General features: G+C 45.7%; 1 protein-coding gene across 2 annotated transcripts in view; it reads right to left on the bottom strand.

Moving 5' to 3' along the window:
* The window catches only part of LOC129387165 (uncharacterized), a 107,076-nt gene extending 98,542 nt beyond the window's left edge, over positions 1 to 8,534 (bottom strand). Inside the window, exon 1 of one of the 2 annotated variants that reach the window (XM_055075886.2) lies at positions 8,252 to 8,534. In XM_055075886.2, coding sequence (XP_054931861.1) covers positions 8,252 to 8,441 — 190 coding nt within the window. In that variant the 5' untranslated portion in view covers positions 8,442 to 8,534. The remainder of the gene's footprint in view (positions 1 to 8,251) is intronic. The other variant, XM_055075885.2, reaches the window with a different exon arrangement.
* Between the last annotated feature and the right edge of the window lie 13,140 nt (positions 8,535 to 21,674).

Raw genomic sequence — 21,674 nt, 5'->3', positions numbered from 1 at the left:
TATCATTGAAGAGAAAAGTGTACAATCAATGCATTCTATTGGTGCTAACATATGGAGCAGAAACATGGCGACTAACAAAGAAGCTCAAAAACATGTTAAGGACCGCGCAAAGAGTAATGGAACCAAGAATGTTAGGCGTAACGTTAAGAAACAGGAAGAGAGCGGTGTGGATCAGAGAGCAAACAGCGATAGCTGATATTCTAATTGACATTAAGAGAAAGAAATGGAACTAGGCAGGTCATGTGATGCGTAGGTTAGATAACTGGTGGGCCATTAGGGTTACAGAATGGGTGCCAAGAGAGGGGAAGCGCAGTTGAGGCCGGCAGAAGACTAGGTGGGGTGATGAAATTAAGGAATTCGCAGGTGCCAGCTGGAATCGGTTGACGCAGGACAGGGGTAATTGGAGATTGCAGGGAGAGGCCTTATTCCTGCAGTGGACATAAAGTAGGCTGATGATCTAACTCGAGAGGTACTGTCCTAATTTTCAAAGTGCCAACAGGCATTTGTAGGCACCCGAAATGACATCTAACTGCAGTGTTTCAGCGACGTACTGACTGCGTAAAATTTTTTCCGACTGGCATAGAAACCTTACGAAGTATGAAAAATAACATGTGAGTGCGCTCCCACCCATATCATAAAGCAGCACCTTCAAATAAGCTTATGAAAGCAACTGCATTGCCTGTCACAAACCCGAAGTAACAGCGCATCACCTTGATAAGGTACGGAAGGAGCGCCAACAGCAGGTATCGTGGCTTCGCAGCTATTCCTTCCTCTCATTTCTGCATTACACTTATGATCCATTTCTGAAGGCCAACTGACTACAGTAATAACAAAAGGCCTTTGATAAAGCAGCCAAAGTACCACTCTGACTACGCACGAAACGTGAAAAGCGATGTAATAGGTATAGAATGTTTCAAAACCCCGGCTCTGCTCGCACCGCATCGAAAGCGGTGCGAGCAGACTTACATTTGTTCTAACATTGTCGCAAAAATTAAAGCCTCCAGACCTTTAACGTGAAAATAAATGAAATGAAATGAAAGAGCGCGTGCCAAGCTATATCTTGCACCAGAAACTTGCTTCGGACCAAAGCCAAATTAAAGTGACCGTTTTATTTTTCATGAAAGTGTGTATGAGCTGCAAAAACAGGTTTGCGTCAAAAGATAAAAGCGATACAAACAGACCGTGAAGCGACCGATGTGTAGAGAAAAGGCAAAGCCAATGCGTTCAAGAAACCCACTTCTAAATGTGCCGAATAGGCAATCAGGGTGTCTGCACAAAAAAAAAGAACCATCAGATTTCAGTGTGCCCTTATTATCTATGAATTCATAAGCTCCGTTGAACACCAGCTGCTGCCTAAAGGATGTGTTCGAATAGGTCTTTATTTGCATCTATACAGTACTGTATCTGCTTTATCACATCTTCAGTGGCTTTCTTGATGACTGACACCGGAATTCTACGGCCGACATCTGTTATCCTTGCCTTGAACTAATCTGACATCCATCTCGATCATGTAAGCATGATCTTTCACATAACCCCAAAGAAAGAAATAAAGTGGAGAGAGGTCAGGTGACCTAGCCGGCCAATTTACAGGTTCAGCAAAATCTTAAACTGCGCAAAGAAGGCGGGACATGAACAGAAACATAGATGCACACACTAAGTGCTCAGTGTGTGCGTCTATGTTTCTGTTCATGTCCCGTCTTTCTCGTGCAGTTTAAAATTTTGCTGAATCCATAAACCGACTAGCCCAACAACTACCTTACTTCAATTTACAGGCCTGTGCCTTCCAATCTGCTGTGCATGAAAAGTCGCATCCAGCTCGTTTCGTGCTTGGCTGCTGCTGTGTGCAGGTGCCCCGTCTTGCTGATGCCACAGAAGTGGAAGACATGACAGCAGGACTTTGCTTAGAAACTCATCCACCACTCTTTCAAGGATTTCGTTCACACAAAGCTGTCCATTCTGTGTATGATCGAAGAAGATGGGACCCATTATAGCATCAGTGTAAATTCTGAACCACACATTGAGCGACCACTGGTACTGGTGCCGATTGCATTTACCCAGTGGGGATTGAAGTCTGTCCAATAATATGCATTAGACAAATTTACCTAGGTGTTTCTGTGAAAAATTGGCTTCATCTGTGCACATGAGGTTGCTCAAAAAGTCCGGTGACTCATCAGCTTTTGTGAGGACCCAATAAGAGAAATCTAGACGATTCTACAAATCAATATCTTCCAAGCATTGGTGCTGGTTAAGGTGGTACGAGTGAAAGGCCATCATTTAAAATCCTCCAAACTGATGACTTGGAAACTGGTACCTGGGCGGCCATGTCCCACACGCTAGCATGAGGGTTTGAGGCTGTAAATGCTAGAACATGCGTGCGTAGGCTAGAACTCAAAGATGGAGTCCTCCGCCACTGCTTCTTGACGCTGCCGGTTTGTCTCAGTTTTCATAATTTCTGATGATAGACGATGCGTTTCATCTACCGACACACTTCCATGACTGATATGTATTTGCGGCTTTCCTCTTGTTACCAATTGCACATCCCAAGGCAAGGATCATGTTTACCTTCTGCTCATTAGAGAAAGACATGGTGATCGGGATGAAACAAAACGCACCTTTAAACCTTTGTATTGAAGTTGTCAATTTGCTTTTGTGCTGATAGGTTCTGGGGAAAAAAAAAACATCTGTGCACTTTACCTACGCTAAGACAACCGCTATCACAGCTTGTTTCCAACTAACACCAAACGCGATGTGTTACTTCAGCCAGGGCGTGGTGAATAAGGCACTAGCTTGATCACAATGATTTTCTTTATTTCCTTTATTTCGTTCTGGATAACTCAGAGGGAGCCTGTTCAAGGGCACTGCTTTAGACCCCGGTGGGAGCGCAGTCACATGGTATCTCCATATTTCGCTAGGTTTATTTATCAGTCGGAAAAAAAATTGTATGCAATTAGTATGTCGCTGAAAATACCGCAGTTAGATGCCCCTTGGCTGTGCTTTCAAATGCCTCATTGACACTTTGATAATTAGGATAGTATGTCTCGAGTTAGATAATTAATTACAATTACCTAATTAAATATCAGTTACGAAATAATTACTGCCAGCTACTCTACTGTACTGTAAAAAATATGCACTAGGTTTTCTTCAAGTAACGCCTTGCTCTTTTTATAAATTTTGGTGCATGATGGTTAATTGGGACACCCTGTATATATTTATGACCATTACATGCTAGTGACGATGTTTCCATCCTCAATAAATGTTGTAAATGATTAGAAGTGTTATTTTTTACTCATGAGTCCTTAGCATTGCTTACTGGAAAGAGAAGCAACACTGGGACACGCAACATTTACGTGCATTTCCCATGCCGTTGATAAAAGACTCTGCTGTAGGGGGCAGTGAAGTCTATAGGTATTTTTCACGGTCAAAAAAGCATGCAAAGCAATTTGAAGCGTGGTGAACGCACAGCAACATATTCATATTCCTAGGCATAGGCTATCCAAACCTTTAGAAATAATTTTTAATTGGCTACCTCCATCTCCTTCAAAAATATAATAAAATTTGTCCTGTGTGTATATTTATATAGATTGTGTATGTGCATGGTGTTTACAGTGGAAATTTAAAACAATCTTGAAGTGAGAAAATACAGATGAGGCAGCCGCCGCTAGTGCTTCTAATTCGCGTGTCCTCCTATTACAGGATTTGCAGAAATAAAGCAAAAGTATGAATTAAAAGCCGTGCGCGTTGGCGGCAACAATGATGCAGTAAGATGTTAGCTCCAGTAAAATTTCAAGTGAAAAGGTGACGGAAAATCAGAAAAAACCTCGAATGATGTGGGTGACAAAGCTATAGGGGGAGGGGGGGGGGCTTCGGCATCGCTCGGGAAGGGGCTCAGCCCTTCCTGGAAAACGTCGGAGGAAGCTCGGGCCCTTTCACTCAGTTTTTCTGAGTGAAAGGCTAGGCCATGCCCCTCAAGTAACCGAGCATCGCAATAGATATGGGTTACGTTACACTAAGGTTACGGCACACAAATAACAGAAAGATCTGACAGTTCTTGCTATCTTAATGGGTATTTGCATTAACATGCTCTCTATACAGCTCCGTAATTTTTAAATGCTGCATAGTAGTTTGATCTTGATGAACTGCAATAAATGTAGCCCCGCCCAATGCATTTTGTTAGATAATTTCGCAGTTCTAAAGTAAGAAAAAAATTGCTGCAGGTCCAATTAGCTGGACCTGCAGCAATTATCTGTGCGATCTGTTGCTTGAATTGACGAATTAAAGTTTAGAGAAATAATAGAACACACAAACAGAATGTCTGCGTGTTTTTTGCTTTACTTCGCACCGAAGCAAGAGAGATGTACTTCCGCTTCGTCTGCTTGTTCCACAGGACGTGCGGTCATGTGCGCAGGTACCGAAACTCTGCCATTTTCTACCGTGTTCCAGTGTGTGAAGATGTTCTGCGATCCGCTTGTTCTGCCTCAGTATTCGCATAGCACTGAATTATGCAGCTAGTCATGTTTCCTTATGCACAACGCACAAAATCGTGCGCTGCACAAAGGAGACAACAGCTTGCGCTCGACGCCGTCAGTGGAAGTGCATAGCACCGACAAAAAAAGAAAGAAAAGAAGAAAGCGAGGAGAAAAAAAAATTAAGGTGTATGCCTTCACTGTGCCGTATGCATCATGCGATCCTCGAGGTCTGGTATGGAAGAACGCAGGGAAGGAATTTTGCTTGTGGAGGCTAGACGGAGCGAGTGGAGAGAGCGTGTTGCTTGGCAGTGGAGGCTGCCTGCTGAAATCATGAGTTCGCGGTACTGAAATATTTCTATTTCGGCGATTAATGAGCCAATTTGAAAAATTTTTGCAGCAGAACACTCCCTAGAGGGCACGTAACAACTTCCAGTGCATAACCAAAATTTGCTATGGGGCCTGGTGAGGGGCCCTTTAAGTAGAGTTGCTGCCTACTAGCAAGTACAACGGATGCATTGAATGCATCATGGTTTCAGAGGCAGCATACGTACGTAGTGCATTTTGAATCTCTTCTATCTGCAAGAAGTGTTTGCTTTCTTATTACTGTGCTGTCGCGGATGCGGCAAGCTTTCTAGTTCCTTCTTTTTCCTTGCTCTGCATGGTCGCTGCTGGCGTGGAGGCGAGCGTCATCTGATGGTGCTGCAAGGAACCCATCAGTGCACATGTTCAACTGCGATTGGTTGGCCTATTCAACAAGGAAACAGCCAGGCCGTAGCGCACACGGTCACAAAACTCAGCAAAGTTCGCAAAGAAAAGCTTCGCCTTTAAAACCTCCAGGAGACTACTGAAGGCAAAATATATGAATATTGTAAAGCACATGCAGTAAATAGTAGGTAATATGTATTTTTTAAATCAAGAAATAATGGCAAAACTACAATAAACAAAAATTCGGTTTAAGGCAAGCAGCTGACTGCTTATTTCCATAGGGCAAGTAAAGGTGGATGCAAAAACCCAGTGCTTTAAACCCAGTGCTTTGTTGAAGTTGCTTCCTAGGCTACTGAAGACCTCAAAGCTGGTCTCACTCGAAGCCAGGATAGCTTCCCAGAACTTAAAGTTGTGCAGTCTGGGAGGTGGGTTCATCCTGTGCAACTGCCATAAGTGTACCCATCTCGGAAAGACTTATCAAAATCAGCAAGAAAGAGATGCCGACAAAAGTGCTGTTTGCAAGAAGGAGGGAGCATTCATTGTTGTTTTCTTGTTCGTCACAAAAAAATAAAGAGAGAGAGTGATCAGGAAAAGAAAAACCATCTTGCTCTGACCAAGGCATAGGTGGTTTCTTTTGGAAAATATAGGAGTCACTATTTGTGCAAGCACACAGATTGACATTTCATCCATGCCATGGGCAACTCAACTATGTGACCCTCTGATGATCTTGCCATCGAAGCTAGATTTTGTGCACAACACTGGCTTTCTTTTCACATAAACCTTTCTTTTGTAACAGCTGTGCATAAGCACAGTGCACACTGTGCATGCCAGCTATATAAAAAAAAGCAATTTTGATTCTCTACATAAAAAGCAGACCCACAAAATGCAGAGTGCCGATTACAGCTAAATGAAAAAAAAAGTTTGTACACACCAGTGTTGATGAATCTAGTGCATTGCCGTCCTTTTCGTAATGAGTAGTCCACTAGAGCACTTATTTGCACATTTTCAGACAATGTCTGCAACATTGATGATGCAAATCAGGCATTTTATCATTGTGAATTGCATTACTATATTTTCTGTACATGTCTTCGAGTGATGGTCTAGTTTTCGCATGTAGATCTAGACAATTTTGTCTCAACTGGCATGTGTTTATGTCAATGATAATACTGTGCAGGTATACGTTTTCATGGCTGCGCACTTTCATGGTGCACAATTCTCAGGCTTATAATGACTGTACCCACCAGATATTATGAACACACAACTGCAACAAGATACCTTGACTTTGATACCGGCAAGTTTGAGTTCAATGAAGACATCAGATCTGTTGAAACTGCAGTAATCATGACAACATTATTACATAGAAAAAATACTAAATGCATGTTTGTGTGCACCACAAAGTATTACCACACAGTGAAGGTGTGCTCCTGGTAAACTGGCTGGGACAACACAGTAATTAACTTGCACAGCAAATGATGCGAAGTTAATGATACCTCCATGACATGCATGTAGCTACATTCAAGCTACATTAACTAAGCTATTTCAACAGGAGTCAGCAACACAGATGGTCCACGGCTTTTCACGAGCTTTGTCGCTGACTTAATTGTGCAAACTAAATGTCACGTCTCACAACTTGTAATGGGCTCGAAAAATAAAGAGGATGCAACTGTATATTCAAGGAATAATTGCAATTCTAATTGGGGGAAAGAAAAGAAAAGAATCATTGTTTTGCTTTCGCAACATTGTGAACTGGCACCACCAGTTTGCCGCTGGAGGGCACTCTGGCTACATTTCTTAAGACTCATTCTGATTGTTACAGCACACATACATATTGTGCATGTTCATGTACATATGGTACAGCCTTAGAAAGTAATCATTGCCGGTAACCATGAGTAGATGTACTTGATGCTGCCAGGCAGCTGATCACTTGACTGTAGGGCAAAGCTGATTCTGCTGAATCGCCACCCAGAAAGTAGCACTCTGAACTGTTCGGCATCCCTCCTTCGTGTGCTAATCCCTTCTCCACTTAAGGGTGAAATGAACCACTGCACCAGAACACTTCAACCCTACGATCTGGCAACAATTCATGCAGCATAACCAGGAAATAGTACTTCCCAACTGCCGGGGATGAAAAAGTTCCAGTGTTAAAAAAATATTGACGTTAAGGCTCCAAATTTCGCTGTGAAAGCATTGACTTGGAAGCAAAGCATCTGGCCAAACCTTTACAACTGATATCTTCTTTGAAACGGGGCTGTGAAACATAATCACCTGGTCTGCTTGAGTTACTCAGGTACGCTATACATGCTTTTCATTCTAGTATTTTTGTACACATCTTTTTAATCGTTTTCCTTTTACTGTCTCTGTCTTCTCTGTCTACCTTGTGCTGCTACATATGCCTGTAAAAGAGCCCTGCCCTGCTTTTCCTCCACCAATATTCTAAACGTATCTTGCTTATCTCGACTGCTGACCGGTGGATGCTTCCATCCACTTTAAATCGAAGCTCCTCTGGAAGTTGTACGTTACCCATGGGTTTCACTGGGTGAGTCCCTTCGCATTACATTAGGATGTGCTGAGTGGTTTCCGGATTTTTGCTGCAGCATACACATGCCTCATCTAGTTGCGAATATTTGCTCCGGTGTGTTTTTGTCCTTAGGCAACCAGCTCGAGCCTCAATAGCAGGGTACCCTCCTAATTTCTTTCTTTTCATTCTTGTAAATCTATGTTGTTTTTGTTTCCATTCTTTGCATCGACATGACAACGTGCTGCCAGCGCCGAGAGCTCGGACAAAGATCTGTTTGTAAACAATGTTGACCTCTCTGTCACACGTAACGTAGCACGTACGGCTAAGACTGCCCTTCTCATTCAGCTTTGGAAAACATACGGCGGCTTCATCACACCGTTCATTCAAAACACCCGCAATCTGATACCAGCCGTCAAGTTGTGCTTCTGCGAACTGTCTGCTTTTTCAACTGCAACTGGTACCGCTGCGGTCGAGACGCCAACGCTCCAGCTCATACCGCTCAAGCTCGCTGAACCAATTATAAGGGAGGCATCTACGCCAGAAGGTACATCCGACGGCTTACCGGTCATGTGGATGATTTTGACTGCTTCATAGATTCTGTCCTTGTGGCACGATCGAACGTAGTAGGTCCTGGCACGATTGAAGTCATTCGTGTCCTCCGGACTAAAAGACTCCGTAGGAGAGCAGCGAACACGCGTGTGTTCGACTACGATGGCCTTGAGGGAATGTTCGTACTCCACATAGATGAACATGGTATGTTATTGTCAACGAACACCGACAATGCGTCGTTCCGCGAAAACAAAGCTACCCGCCAATAAAGCAACGTGCACGTGACTGACAGATTTACCATGGTGGCCAGATCCAGCCAGTAAACGGCCAATTTTTCTGGCTACTCCTAGTACTAGCACGACCTACTGCTTCAGTAGGTCGTGGTACTAGTGTAGAATCGCCCCAGTATCTTTGTACAGTGGGTGTTGGTACACCTGTATCTGTAGCAATCACGAATGCGAGAAATAAAAAATGGGAAGAAAAGTTCAGCGACTATAAGACTTATAGGACTTGTCTGTAGTCTGCTCATGGCCTCCGTGATATCAAAAACACCCTTGCAAATTTTTCATCGTCTGAACGATCATCTCTGTGACATTTCTCAAAAGATGAGGCTCCGAGAAAACAAATGACATGAAGTGAAAAAATCGCTTCAAATTTCCTCAAAGGACTGACAACCAATTGTCATGGTACCATTTATTTAATTTTTTTTTTTTTTTTTTTTTTTTTTGTGCAATGGAAAGCTTACCGGTCAGAGTGCTGTTGCGACTCGGGGTTCGAAGACGTGGGATCCTCTTTCCTTTCGGAGGGGTAAGAGAAAGAGAGCCTGGGTCCGATAATCAGGCCGTTTGACAAGCACGTTTATATTTACATATGTACAAGAAAATGCAAAAAGAAATACAGAAAAGTTGGTGATGATGTTATAGTCGCCTATCTCAGCAGACGTCCGTAACTCCTTTTATGCCTTGCGTGATCATTGTTCAGTCACTTCCCTCAATCCGGTGTCAGGAGGCCGATGACAGGTCCCACCAATCCGGTGTCAGTAGACCGATGACATCAGGTCCCACCAGTCCGGAGGTATGTTGCCCTTTTCGCTGACTCCGATCGTACTCTGACACCTGGCAATGGCCGGATCATCGCACTGACCGCGTCTCCGGCTTGGACACGCCAATTTGTGCTGCTGACAGGTGACATCCGTATCATTACTAATTGCTCAAACCTCTCCTGAACGAGGTATTCCCGCGCTAGCTGGTCATAATTCATCCGTGTCGAGAACCATTTTGACAAGGCCGTCGGCCCCTTCCCCATAATCGTGCGAACCGTGACCGAAGGGTGTTGCGGGTCGAATGGCCGATCACAACAGCCGCCCGTCCACCGCCAGCAAGAGGGCTCGCAAGGGGTCAGCTCATCAGTGTCCCTTGAAGAAGCCTTGCCCACTCAGCAGGCTCAGCTCCGGCTCCAAGTCCCGGGCTCGCCGGGAGGGTCACGTCCAATGGCCATCTTGGAGGGAGGATTGGCTGCAGGTCGTATACTCGGAACTGACATTTTAGTGACCAAGCCCGTGCAGCGACAATGCAAGCGCCCAAACCCCCTCCGAGATAGGCCAGGTAATCCTCCCTCTCTCTTAATTAATCCCGAGGTCAGAACCAGCGAGCGCCAGAAAGGCAGCCATAGAGGAGCACTGCTCAAACTATATATACGCCTGAAGACACCCCTCTTTCCGCCGGCTTGACTGGGCGCAAATTGCAAAGAATGCTCCGGTATCCAGAAGCCCGAGCTCATGCACCCGATGCGTTGCGCCGCAGAATTGTCAGCTGCAGCTCTATCAACACCCCGCGAAATAATTGCACGAATGTGCGGGCTAAAAAATTCAATTCGCGAAATGGTCGCTAAACTACTCGCCTTAGCGGAACGTTTCATGTGGGGTGCGCTCGTGCTGTGCCACGTGTGCTGTGCGTTCATGCTGGGAGCAGGAGTCGCTAAACACACAGTGAGGCGTTGTAAGGCGTTGGGTTCTTGGTTCTTGGGTCCCTCTTCCGTTCAGAACGCGCAGCGAAGACGAACAAAGACACCAGCAACAGGGCGTTCAACCAGCGCGCCCGGCGCTCGCGTTTACGGCGAAGCGTTCGTTGAGAGCGACGTTGCATAAGTGGGGCCGTCAAAAGTCGCGAATGGGATTTTCTGGATAGTCTTCAGACTCGGTTCATCCGAAGAGTTTGGCGGCGTATGACTCGACAGGCTGTAGTCGCGGGCCCGCCGCGATGTCCGGCTCGCTTGTACTTCCCCTCTCCCGCTCGCTCCGAGAAGCCGCTGCGAAACCTGCCGTTATGTTTCACGCTTTCCTTCTTACCCTCGAAAGTTTCAGAAAACTGTTGTTGTTGTGTGACTTCATGTCACAAGTACAGTGTCTGTATCAGCTGCACAGAGCTTTATAAAAAAAAAGGTGAATTTTGTAAGGATATTTCTCGATCGAGATTCTATGAAGTTATGCCTTTTTGTGATTACTAGGAACTCGGTAGCGCGAAAAATATCGCAGATAAGTAATAACCATATCCTTAATAATCCCGTAATTAGTACTTATAGAGGAAGCACTTCAATTCGAGAATTGAGGACTCAAAGTCGTATTATTAACTGAACAAAAACTTCTTAAACAAAATCGTTTTGGGTGCTACAACCTACAGTACTTTGGCATTGCGGGCGGCGCCCAGTATATGGCAGCAGCGAAAGAAATATGAAATAGTGGACCAGTGACGTTGATCACTTAATCCTCTCCATTGCGAGTGCCGACCAACAGTAGTGCAAGCTTTCGCTGGCACGGGCTTCATCGCGGCCTTTTCTTTCTTTTTTATGGTGACGCCAATTGAATCGACGCGAAGCGTGCTCTATTCTGTTGCCAATCTTGCAGTGGTACCGCAGCTCGGATAATCACGTTTGTCCGTATAGCAGCAAATGAAAACAAGGCTTTATTGATCAGAATGAAGAGAACTCGTAATTGTCATAGGATTGGCGCCCGCGCAGCGGGGAGGCAGGTAGCGTTTTCTAATAGGGTGGGCAGATCAGCGTCACTGACAAACAATTTAATTTTCGTTTTCGTTCAGGGCTGCCCACAGACAAAATACTGCGTGCCATAGTACCTACGACGATTTTTGTGAAGTTGTCGTTGGGCAAGATATGAATGTCGGGCTTCAATTTTGCAAATGCAATGTTGCCGCTAAAATTGGCAATTAAAACTTTATTATAAAGATATTTTTTGTTACTTGTGACGTGAGTCATGTTTTCCACGATGCCGCATTTGTATTGGCTGCCAAGCTTTACAGTCTGACAGAAGATGTGCACATGGGCTTATCACACGTTATCAGTGCAGCACCCTGTGTTATTTGGCGCAGGAAAAACAGCGTGTATATTTGCTGCATTCGCGATCTCTGGGAAAGAATGCGAAGGAGAGGGGGACCCGGGGAACCTGCACGGTATCCAAGGCGGCTGTACTGGTGCTGAAACCCGGAAATTGTCGATATCCTCACCTTCGTCGACTACATCAGGGGGGGGGGGGGGGGGGGGGTGACAGAAGACATATGGGCCCCGTGTGCCAGACGACCTAGCTACGCCACTGCTCCCAAGCCTCCACGATCTCCTCGTCATCTTTGCCGCTTGCCTCTATCACATCGATGACCTCCGCCTTCCCTGGCTGCTTCCCACAATCAATCCCCAATTCCCCGCATATCGCGTTTAGGTCCGTTCTGCGCAACTTCCTCCAATCAATGTGTACCTGTCTTTTGCCGACAAGTTTCTCAAGGAATTAGGTGTTGAAGCAAGGTATCTTTCAACAAGGCTTCCTACATCCTTATTGTTACGAGGAACAACTACGTTAAGCCTGGCAACTCTCAAGGAGAAAAGGTCGTACACTCACCATGCCGAAGTCGAAGCGTTGCGCAGACTATCCCGCCGCTGCCATCCGATGTTGTGACTCGGGGTTCGAAGACGTGGGATCCTCTTTCCATTCGGAGGGGTAAGTGAACGTGAGGCTGGGTCCGATGTTCAGGACGTTTGACAAACACGTTTATATTTACATATGTACAGAAAACTGAAAAGTTGATCATGAAGTTGTAGTCGCCCATCACAGCAGCCGTCCGTAGCTCCTTTTATGCCTTGCGTGATCATTGTTTAGCCGCTTCCCCCAATCCGGTGTCTGGAGGCCGATGACAGGTCCCACCAATCCGATGTCAGGAGACTGATGACATCAGGTCCCACCAGTCCGGACGTATGTTGCCCTTTTCGCTGACTCCGATCGTACTCTGACACCTGGCAATGGCCGGATCATCGCACTGACCGCGTCTCCGGCTTGGACACGCCAATTTGTGCTGCGGGCAGGTGACAGCCGTATCATTGCTAATTCCTCAAACCTCTCCTGAACGAGGTATTCCCGCGCTGGTCATAATTCATCCGTGTCGAGAACCATTTTGACGAGGCCGTTCCCCATAATCATGCGAACCGTGACCGAAGGGGGTCGCGGGGCGAACGGCCGATCACAACAGTGCCTAATCGTAAAATGATAAGGCGGAAAATGCCGTGCAACATGTTTTATGAGAATTTCTCGATCTTAAGTGAGGATTTAAGCACGCTGAAAACGGTTATAAGTGTTTCGAGCAATACGAGTACTCTTCTGCGGTTATAAGTGAGCGAGATAGCGACTATGCGCCGGCATTAGTGGGAGGCATACGACAAGTGTGGCTGTAGCTGTAACAAAGTATGATTTTGTTTATCAAGTCGATGCTCCTGCGATTCATGTTTTCCGAATTCTTAAATGATTTCTGTGATAATAGCTACGTGTTTTCGTCGTTTCCTGTCCAACTGCTTTGGCATTTACCCAGTCAAAACAAAGCCAATCGGGTCAAAAACGAAACGACGCCTTTACATGTGACACACAGTTCAGCGTGTCACCGTAGCCACGCGTGCATTTTTGATTTCCGAAGCATAGAATGATGCGCGAGTGTATAATAATATAGCAATTGCCGTTTTAAGCGATAATTATGATGTACTTAATAACAGTCGACTTCGGTACAGTAATCTCATTGAATTCATCCGAAGTACCAAGCTTTCACTGCCAGGTCTCGCCACTTGCTGGTTTGAGACATTTTTTTGCCAATTTAAAATTGTAATTCCGACGTAAATCGCGAACAGCGTGATGCATTCTATTACTATAAATCATGCTAATTTTATTTCCATCAACGTTTCACAACACAATCTGGCCATTTGTCAGTCCCTTTAAGCGGCATTATCATACAATGTTTTTTTCCCGTAAAGATGGGGAAGGCGGCAGAATAATAAAAAAAAAAGTATATTGTTCACAGTATGGACAAAATAGGAAGGCTATACCACATTACCCCAAAACTTGCGCGTGTTTAAGGCGAGCTTCCAACGACGTAATCAAGGGGTAATTACTTTAATTTTGCGAAAGTGACCCCATAGAGTGTCAGGGTACTTTGAATGCGCACACTTAAAGTTGCGATAATACAGGGATGTGTAAAGATAAACAGACAGCCTCTTTTGGCGCAATGCATGGCCAATACAACTCGGATTTGTGGTAGGCGCAAGTGCGTGCCGACTTTGTCAATCGATGCGTCCCTATGGTCATCGATACGCCTGCCACGCGCCTGGTAATCGTCGAGAAGAAGAAGAACGCGCACTCAATGCCCGAGGCCTGCGCACGCGAAGCCTCTGAGGACCGATTATCGCGACGACCTGCGCCGAACCCGCGCCGTGCGAGCAGCTGCAGCACCTCGCCTTCGTCACCTGTCGTCCGTTGCCCACGCCGAGCGAACCAGACCACGGATCTGTTCTCGGTTCAGTGCGTGTGATCCTGTCCGTCGGATTGTCCAAACTCGCTGCCCGGCCTTCGGCGAACGCACCGGCGTCCACGAACTCCCAGGACCCCATCCGGAGAGGCAGCGGCGATGTTTTCGAACGAGGACAACAAACAAGGTTAGAAATGCTTATAACACATCTTGCTTATGTTGTTGCTCTCACGGAACGCATTAAGCCGAGACAACAGCGGGTAAATCCTAAGTTTTTATTGCGTCATTAGCACGGATATTGTGCGAGCGGTGAAACGCCTTTGTGAGTCGATGAGGAATTTCGAAGGAGTCCTAATTGATGCACACTTTCTTTTAGTCGTCCCTCTTTTTTTTTTTTTTTTGAATACTCATCACTCGGAATCGAGGCTACCACTTGCAGGTTCTCTTTTATGGGAGAATGGGTATTGTTGACTTGAACATCAGTGAAAGGAAAGCATCAAAGTATGTAGTACGCAATACTGCACTGGGCACCTCGGGTGGCGATGGCTTGCAGCGGGCCGTCCGCGTGCAACTCAGTGTGCTTCCTATAAAGCGAGCTTTATAGATGCGATAAAGCGAGCTCTGTAAACAACGCGACGGCTTTGAGGGAAGGTAATCCACGGACCGAAGAGTCTTCTCCGGGCATTCGGATTGGGGGGGGGGGGGGGGGGAGCTGCGCCTTATAGCCGTCCTCTAACACCGAAGTTCAAAGAAACTTTGTATGGCTTCGTTTAACGCAACTTGTGCACCGATGCCAAAGTGTCTACGCACCTAAACTGAACTCTCGCACATCTACCAGGAATGCGGAAGGGAGACGTCAGTTCAGGGCGCGCGGTTATCCTCAGATAGCGGTGCACTATAGAGATGCGTAATTTATGGATGCACTGTAACTATAGATATACTGTGCACTATAGAGATGCATAATTTCTTTTTTCATTCACGTTGTAATTGACTGTCGCGTTGCTTCTATAAGTCTTCAGCCGTCGTAACTAAATGTCATAATATAGAAGGCGCAATGCTTTCATCGACAACGCAAAAGCCCGCATTGCTCATGCTTATTCGAAAAAAAAAAGAAAAAATGTATGCTTCATTTATTTGCTCCATCACGTATTGGTTGATAATGATGATGTCATTGGGTATATACAACAACGTAAAAGTCGAACCCGAAATGTTGCGCATATATTATTACTAGTCACGAGAGTTGTAAACTGTGCGCAGTGAGTGTGTTCGAACCATCGATATACGCCGCTCTCGGGACAGGATACAGGGCGGGTCCCGCGCAACCACTTTCTTAAAACATAATTACTAACGTTGCCACAGTCACACGAGGGCAACGTCACAGAAAAATGGCTGAATATCAGCCGAAATTATTCAGTGAAAAAGCAGAAAAATGGAAGCAATAGAGGTTATGCTTACAATGCAAAACAAGAGACGCAACCATGTTTCACAAGGACAGCGAGAGTATGGACAACCCATGAGATATCTAAATAAATGTATCGAAAAGGCAGAATTCACTGTCACATATGACCGATCAGAAGATGACATATCCTGCTACTTTGGCCTTATGAAAAAAGATTTCTTTAACTACTGGGCAACGATAAAACAAATGTTTAGAAGGTTACACCTTGTCTACTAACTGTGGTATGCGGATGTCTGTGGCGCTCACGCTGGGTGGTCGGATGAGACCCAGCTGTGATTTGTACAGAGCGTTCATCATGCCTAGTTCGACAAATAGCAAGGCCTGCCTGGACGCGTTATGCTTCTCTGCAACTGGGAGCGATCTTTCGCACTTATGCCGATGATTTAAAGGCTGCAACGCTTAGGGCGAAACAGCGGGTCGAAAGCAAGGCGTCAGGAACGCACAAGCGCTGACTTTTAACTTCTTTATTGACACGTATATATATATATATATATATATATATATATATATATATATATATATATATACAGGGTGTCCCGGCCAACTTGGACCAAGATTTTGAAAAAAGAAGTATGCGTTTTTCAGAACAGAAATCGCGTGGATGTTGTTAGCGTTTATCTAAACTTACAGTACCATTCTCTTGCTCTCCTTTTTTTTGAGTAATTAGCTGAGATAAATTAATTAACTGTTTAAATATAGCTTGAGATGTTCAGGTGTCAATAGGAAGGTTGTGGGACTTCAGAAATATTGCCCAATCCAGGTACTTCCAACGAGATAGACTTAGGCGTGGCCGTTTTTATTCGGAAAAAACGAAAGCCAGCAGAGTTGAAAAAATACCACGTGACAGCGCGCTCTGTGCGCCCGAATGCGCCGCGATTACAGCGCTCTCATGAGTGATTTGTAAAAACATCACCAGCGCCGCGCCTTCCCTTCACTTACGAGAAAGGGCTTCAACCTTTGCTGGCGACGGCGCTCCGGAAAAGCGCTTCGTAGCAGCCGCTCGCGCCTGTCGCCGAAGAAAGCGCCGTCATCAGCTGTTTATTCCGATATGACGAGAACAATTTTTTTTCCACCGTTCATGTCGATGCGGAATAGAAGAAATACACACAAACCATGCATCATACATCTGGAACCTGTGCGAGGGAGAGCATAATTTGTTACAATACCGCTTTTCTTCCAAGCTGTGCCAGCGGCTAGATGCATGCGAGCCCGACTGTCTATTACTGTCGTGCCGCGCAACCGTTTCGAATTTGTTTGCAGCGCCTAAAGCATGTCGTACTCAAGCGAGCAGAAGACGAACATGGTCTTAGCCTTGGGAGCGGCACGGGGCGACAAGAGGAAAGCTGCCAAGGTATACCGAAATGGGCAATGTGGGGGAAGACATAGCGCGAGCAAAATTATGAGTTATTTGACGCTGAAAGAAACAGATAGCTTCAAGAAGTCGCGGCACAGAAAGGGAACCATCAGTGAAGAGGCTGAAGGAGACATTTGGCTTTCACGACTGCAAACCCTCTACCCAGCGTGCGTGATGTGAGTGGTGAGGTCGGCATTTCAAAGTCTTCAGTGTCAAGAGTTAGCAAGGCTGCATGAAATGCATCCGCATCACCTACAACTGCATCAAAAGCTGCAAGAAAGAGACTTTCAATGACGGCTTGATTTCTCCGATCGGATACTCGTGAACAGTGACGAAATACCGTATTTTGTCCACAAAGTGCTCTGGACAGATGAGGCAACCTTCTCCAAAAATTCTCAAGTCAACATTCATAATGCGCATTACTGGAGCGATACTAACTCGCATTGGGTGGCGCAGACCCGTACCAATGGTCATTCAGTGTGTGGTGCGGTACCTTTGACGGAAGAATAATTGGCCCCCATATTTTTTTTACCACATGCTGTCTGCTCAGCGGTACGTGAACGACATCTTGGAAGGCCCGGACGAAGATTTTCGCTGTGATCTCCCTCTTGCGTTTTTAAAGCGAACTTGGTATCAGCAAGACGGTGCACCAGCTCATAGCAGCCGCCTTGCTCGAGCCTGGCTTGACGAAGTCTTCAAGCGCCAGTGGGTCGGGCGGCATGGACCAGTGGCATGACCTGCAAGGTCACCGGACTTGACACCTCTTGTCTTCTTCTTGTGGGCACATGTGAAAGAGTGTACCGCAAACCTACAACTACACCAGAAGCGCTAAAGGCAGCGATTGCTGAGACCCGCAGCGAGATACCGTCTTGCGCCATCAAAAAAGCTACATCGGACGTGCTCGAAAGCCGCCAATACTGCATTATAGCAGAGGGCGACTTGTTTGAACAAATTCTTTAGTCAGACATCACAGCGAATAAATCTCTGCAACCGTTATCCATGAAAAGAGCCCTCTGTGTGAAACTTTTGTACGACGTGGATAAGGCAAAGTAAGTAATATGAAATTACAAATTCTCTGCCGACGAGGAACGGACAGGGAGCTAAAAAGCAACCCTCTGTGTCAGTTTACAATTCTTCATTTTCTTACAACCAGCATAATTCACACGGCGTTATCAAGCTTGTTATATTGCGTGTTTGGTTGTTGGGGTTGCACCCAAATTCGAACGCATGAGCTTGTCATTCTTCCTCCGCATGCATTCTGCTAGCATGAGAGTGCAATTATCGCCGCAGAAACGGGAGCCGTGCTGAACTGCCGCCCGAACCCACTGGCATTTATCTCGGAACCAAGCACTACGCGAAGCTCTGTCGTGGGCATCTCGAAAGGCGCGAAGCGAGGGTGTTTTTTACAAATCACTCATGAGAGCGCTGTAATCGCGGCGCATTCGGGCGCACAGAGCGCGCTGTCACGTGGTATTTTTTAAACACCGCGGGCTTTCGTTTTTCCCGAATAAAAACGGCCACTCTAAGTCTATCTCGTTGGAAGTGGCTGGGTTGGGCAATATTTGTGGAGCTCCACAACTTTCCTATTGACGCCTGAACGTTGCAAGCTATATTTAAAAAAAATTACCGACGATTACGTTACTTCCTAATGCGAAATTTGAGCGCAGCAAATAAGCTGTTTCACCTTTTCGATAGATTGAGGCAAAGAAATCGAGCAACACATGTATGCGCTATCACAGAATTTTTTTTTTATTTTTCACACGTATTCCTTTAACAAAGACTCCACTAACAGTTCTTGACAGTCATGAAGGAAGCTTTGTGGTCGGAGAAATAGACTGATATATGTTCGACTTGGTACACCAATGCTTGATTCTCAAAGACGAGATCTATACAAGTGCCTCGCGAGGTTGTCACAGCCGTGGGACGCGTTACGAGCGAGAGGAACGGGATGTTCTCCCGCATAAGTGTTAGGAAATTGCTGTTTGTCTTTATGTCAAGCCGCCACCGATCTGGCTCTCTGATTGTTACCGCACAGGGCGAACGGCAGCGGCAATTTCGGCTCGGGCGGTGCACATATACAGATCCGCCGCCACCGATCTGGCTCTCTGATTGCCACCGCACAGGGGTTGCATTGGAGGAGGAGCGAAGAAAGGAATTAAGTTCGAGCCGGCGCTTTGACAACCGGAGACTCGCAGGAAGAGGGGGGAGGGGGGCGGCGTGTACACCCAGCGGCAAACGATGGGGGCAGAAGCGCGCGCAGCAAGCGGACAACACGATAAAGGGAGGAGGGAAGAGATAGCAGCGACTGACTGATGCCGCTGACGCCGATAGTGAGTCAACCCCAGCTGCGGAGTTGGTTTCAGGGACAACGCCGCCGATGCCGACACAAACAATATGATACCCTCGCTTCCGCAGCGCTAAGAACCAGGTCTAGCCGTGGGAAGGTGGTCACGTATTCGTCGACGTGCCGGGGCCTACGTGAAATAACCGGCGCGTCGGCAACTGAAGAGCACCCTATCCGCCACACAAGAACAGGGGGGGGGGACCCTTTCCTCCTCTTTCTGCATGGCGGCGACGGTGTTCTATGCAGTCACGTTATCTTGACTCTCTAGCGGCGTCAGCGGCATCCAGCGGTATCAGTCGGTCGCTGCTAGCGCTGGGGGGATGAAAGGGGGGCGGAGCTGGTTACGAGGCCGACGACAACGCCGACGACGACGCGAAACCCAGGAACGGACGCCAAAGAGCTGCGCTCTAAAAGTTAATTATTTATCTCGGCTAATTACTAAAAAAGGACGAGCCAAGAATGGTACTGTAAGTTTAGATAAACGCTAGTAGCATCCAGGTCATTTGTGTTCTGAAGAACGCATAGGTTTTTTAAAAATCTTGGTCCAAGTTAGCTGGGACACCCTGTTTGTAATATATATATATATATATATATATATATATATATATATATATATATATATATATATATACAGTGAACTTCAAGACACCGAAGGAAATAGTTCACTTAACTGAAAGTTCACTAAACTGAATATTCACTAGACCAACATAAGACATGGCATACAGAGTCAAAAGCTTGAAGTGCAATTCATGGAGCAAGACATCGCATCGATAGTGTTAGAAATGTGTGAAATGTAATTTGTACATATCAACAAGTACAAGGTTCATAGCAGTTATAATGCTGCCTTTCTCACTTAGAAAAAAAAAAATCTGTAATCTTCTTCTGTACTTGTACTTTTATAGCATAGGAAGTAACAAAACTGTCCGAAGAGTCAATGTTTTTGTACACTTCTTCTGGCACATGTTGCTGCTGAGATACAAAGTCTATCAACTTTCCAATGTACCCTATAACCTCAGCTAGAGTTATGGGGCTTGAAACTGGCTCGGCGATGTCACTTTGTTCATGGCCTCCGAGATTACATGCTTGCTCGTTTTGTGCGGGCAATCTCAGAGGCCATGCCTCGTTGCCGTTCGTTTTCCGCGCCGCCGCTTTGCCCCAGAGGCGCTGTAGCGCCAGCGATGTTACATTGCCGATCGTAAAAATAACGTAAAAATAAGCCTTGGTCCTCTGAGCGAGTTCGTTAAACTGAAATATTGACTGTTCCGAAATTCGTGTAAGTGAAACATTTTTGCATAGAATCTATAAGAAAACTGCTGGGGATATTTAAAAAGTTCGTTATTCTGAAATATTCGATAAACCGATGTTCGTACAACTGAGAGTTTACTGTGTATATATATATTTGTGTGTTTGTGTGTTCGTGTGTTTGTGTGCGCGTGTGTATCTGTAATACCTTGGCGCAACTCAACAGAATATGCAGAAATAGGGTGCAACGGTTATCAATGAATAGCAGACAGTATTGTGCATTTTGTGCTATTGTGCAGTCTTGCGCATTTGCTGTATGATTGCACCATGTTATGTACATATGCCCGTCTAAAGAAACAAAGCGAAGCTAGTTAGTGCCTGTGTGTGTGTGTGTCTTATGTCATCCTTTCGTCCACGTCATTCGCACTGCTTTACCATTCCTAATATCGAACTAACTAGCTCAATGTCCCACCCTGTCGAGCGTCTTTCTACACACAAATTAGGCTCCTGGAACCAACAGGTAGCGGCACAGTGAAAAGTGCTGGCTGCAGGTGCAGAAGTGAGCATCGCGGCGGCAGCTCACCTACCCGCAATTTTTATTTTATTTTTTAAAGTTGTGGGCGACTAAACTTATATTAACTCTTTTATTCGCTGTGTTGTCGTGGTATTTGTTTGTCCTCCTTTAAACGCATAGGTAAACGCATCAGACTAAACAAAACTGAAGTAGGGAGGACAGCCAATTAAGTCGCTAAGCTCGCCTATTAAACTAACTTCCTTAATATGCTCGAAATTTGAGCAGTGAAGGCCAAAACCACAGCGTAGCAATGACACTTTTTTGTTGGTCTGAGCGTACGTAGCCATTCATTTAGAAGCAATTCCTTGCAAAAATGAGTACGGTACATTCAAGGAAGGTGGTGGCCATTTATTACGAAAGAGAGGCATAAGAAGTACAGCTCATTAATGCTGGAAAGTTCATCAATCAAATGCGAAGCTTGAAGTGTCGTGTATAAAAGGTCGTATACATCCACTAGCATGTTCTTGGTAGTAGTACAGCCAACGAGACTTGTAACCTCCAGGTCACGACACTAATCAAACAAATCATTCGCAGAGATCCGGTCGCCCGTGATCGCCGGAAGTGGCGCCGGGGTGTTGAGCCCGCCGATGAAGGCTTCGGCTAAGCAAGGTGAGGAGGTATGCTTTCACATTTTTGCGACATTGGTGCAAGCTCGTCAAAAGGTCCATAGCGCA

The sequence above is a fragment of the Dermacentor andersoni genome, chromosome 2 (assembly GCF_023375885.2).
Source record: "Dermacentor andersoni chromosome 2, qqDerAnde1_hic_scaffold, whole genome shotgun sequence".
Classification (NCBI taxonomy): domain Eukaryota; kingdom Metazoa; phylum Arthropoda; class Arachnida; order Ixodida; family Ixodidae; genus Dermacentor; species Dermacentor andersoni.
Note: the sequence above shows the minus strand (reverse complement) of the source record. Positions and strands in the feature narration are given on the sequence as shown.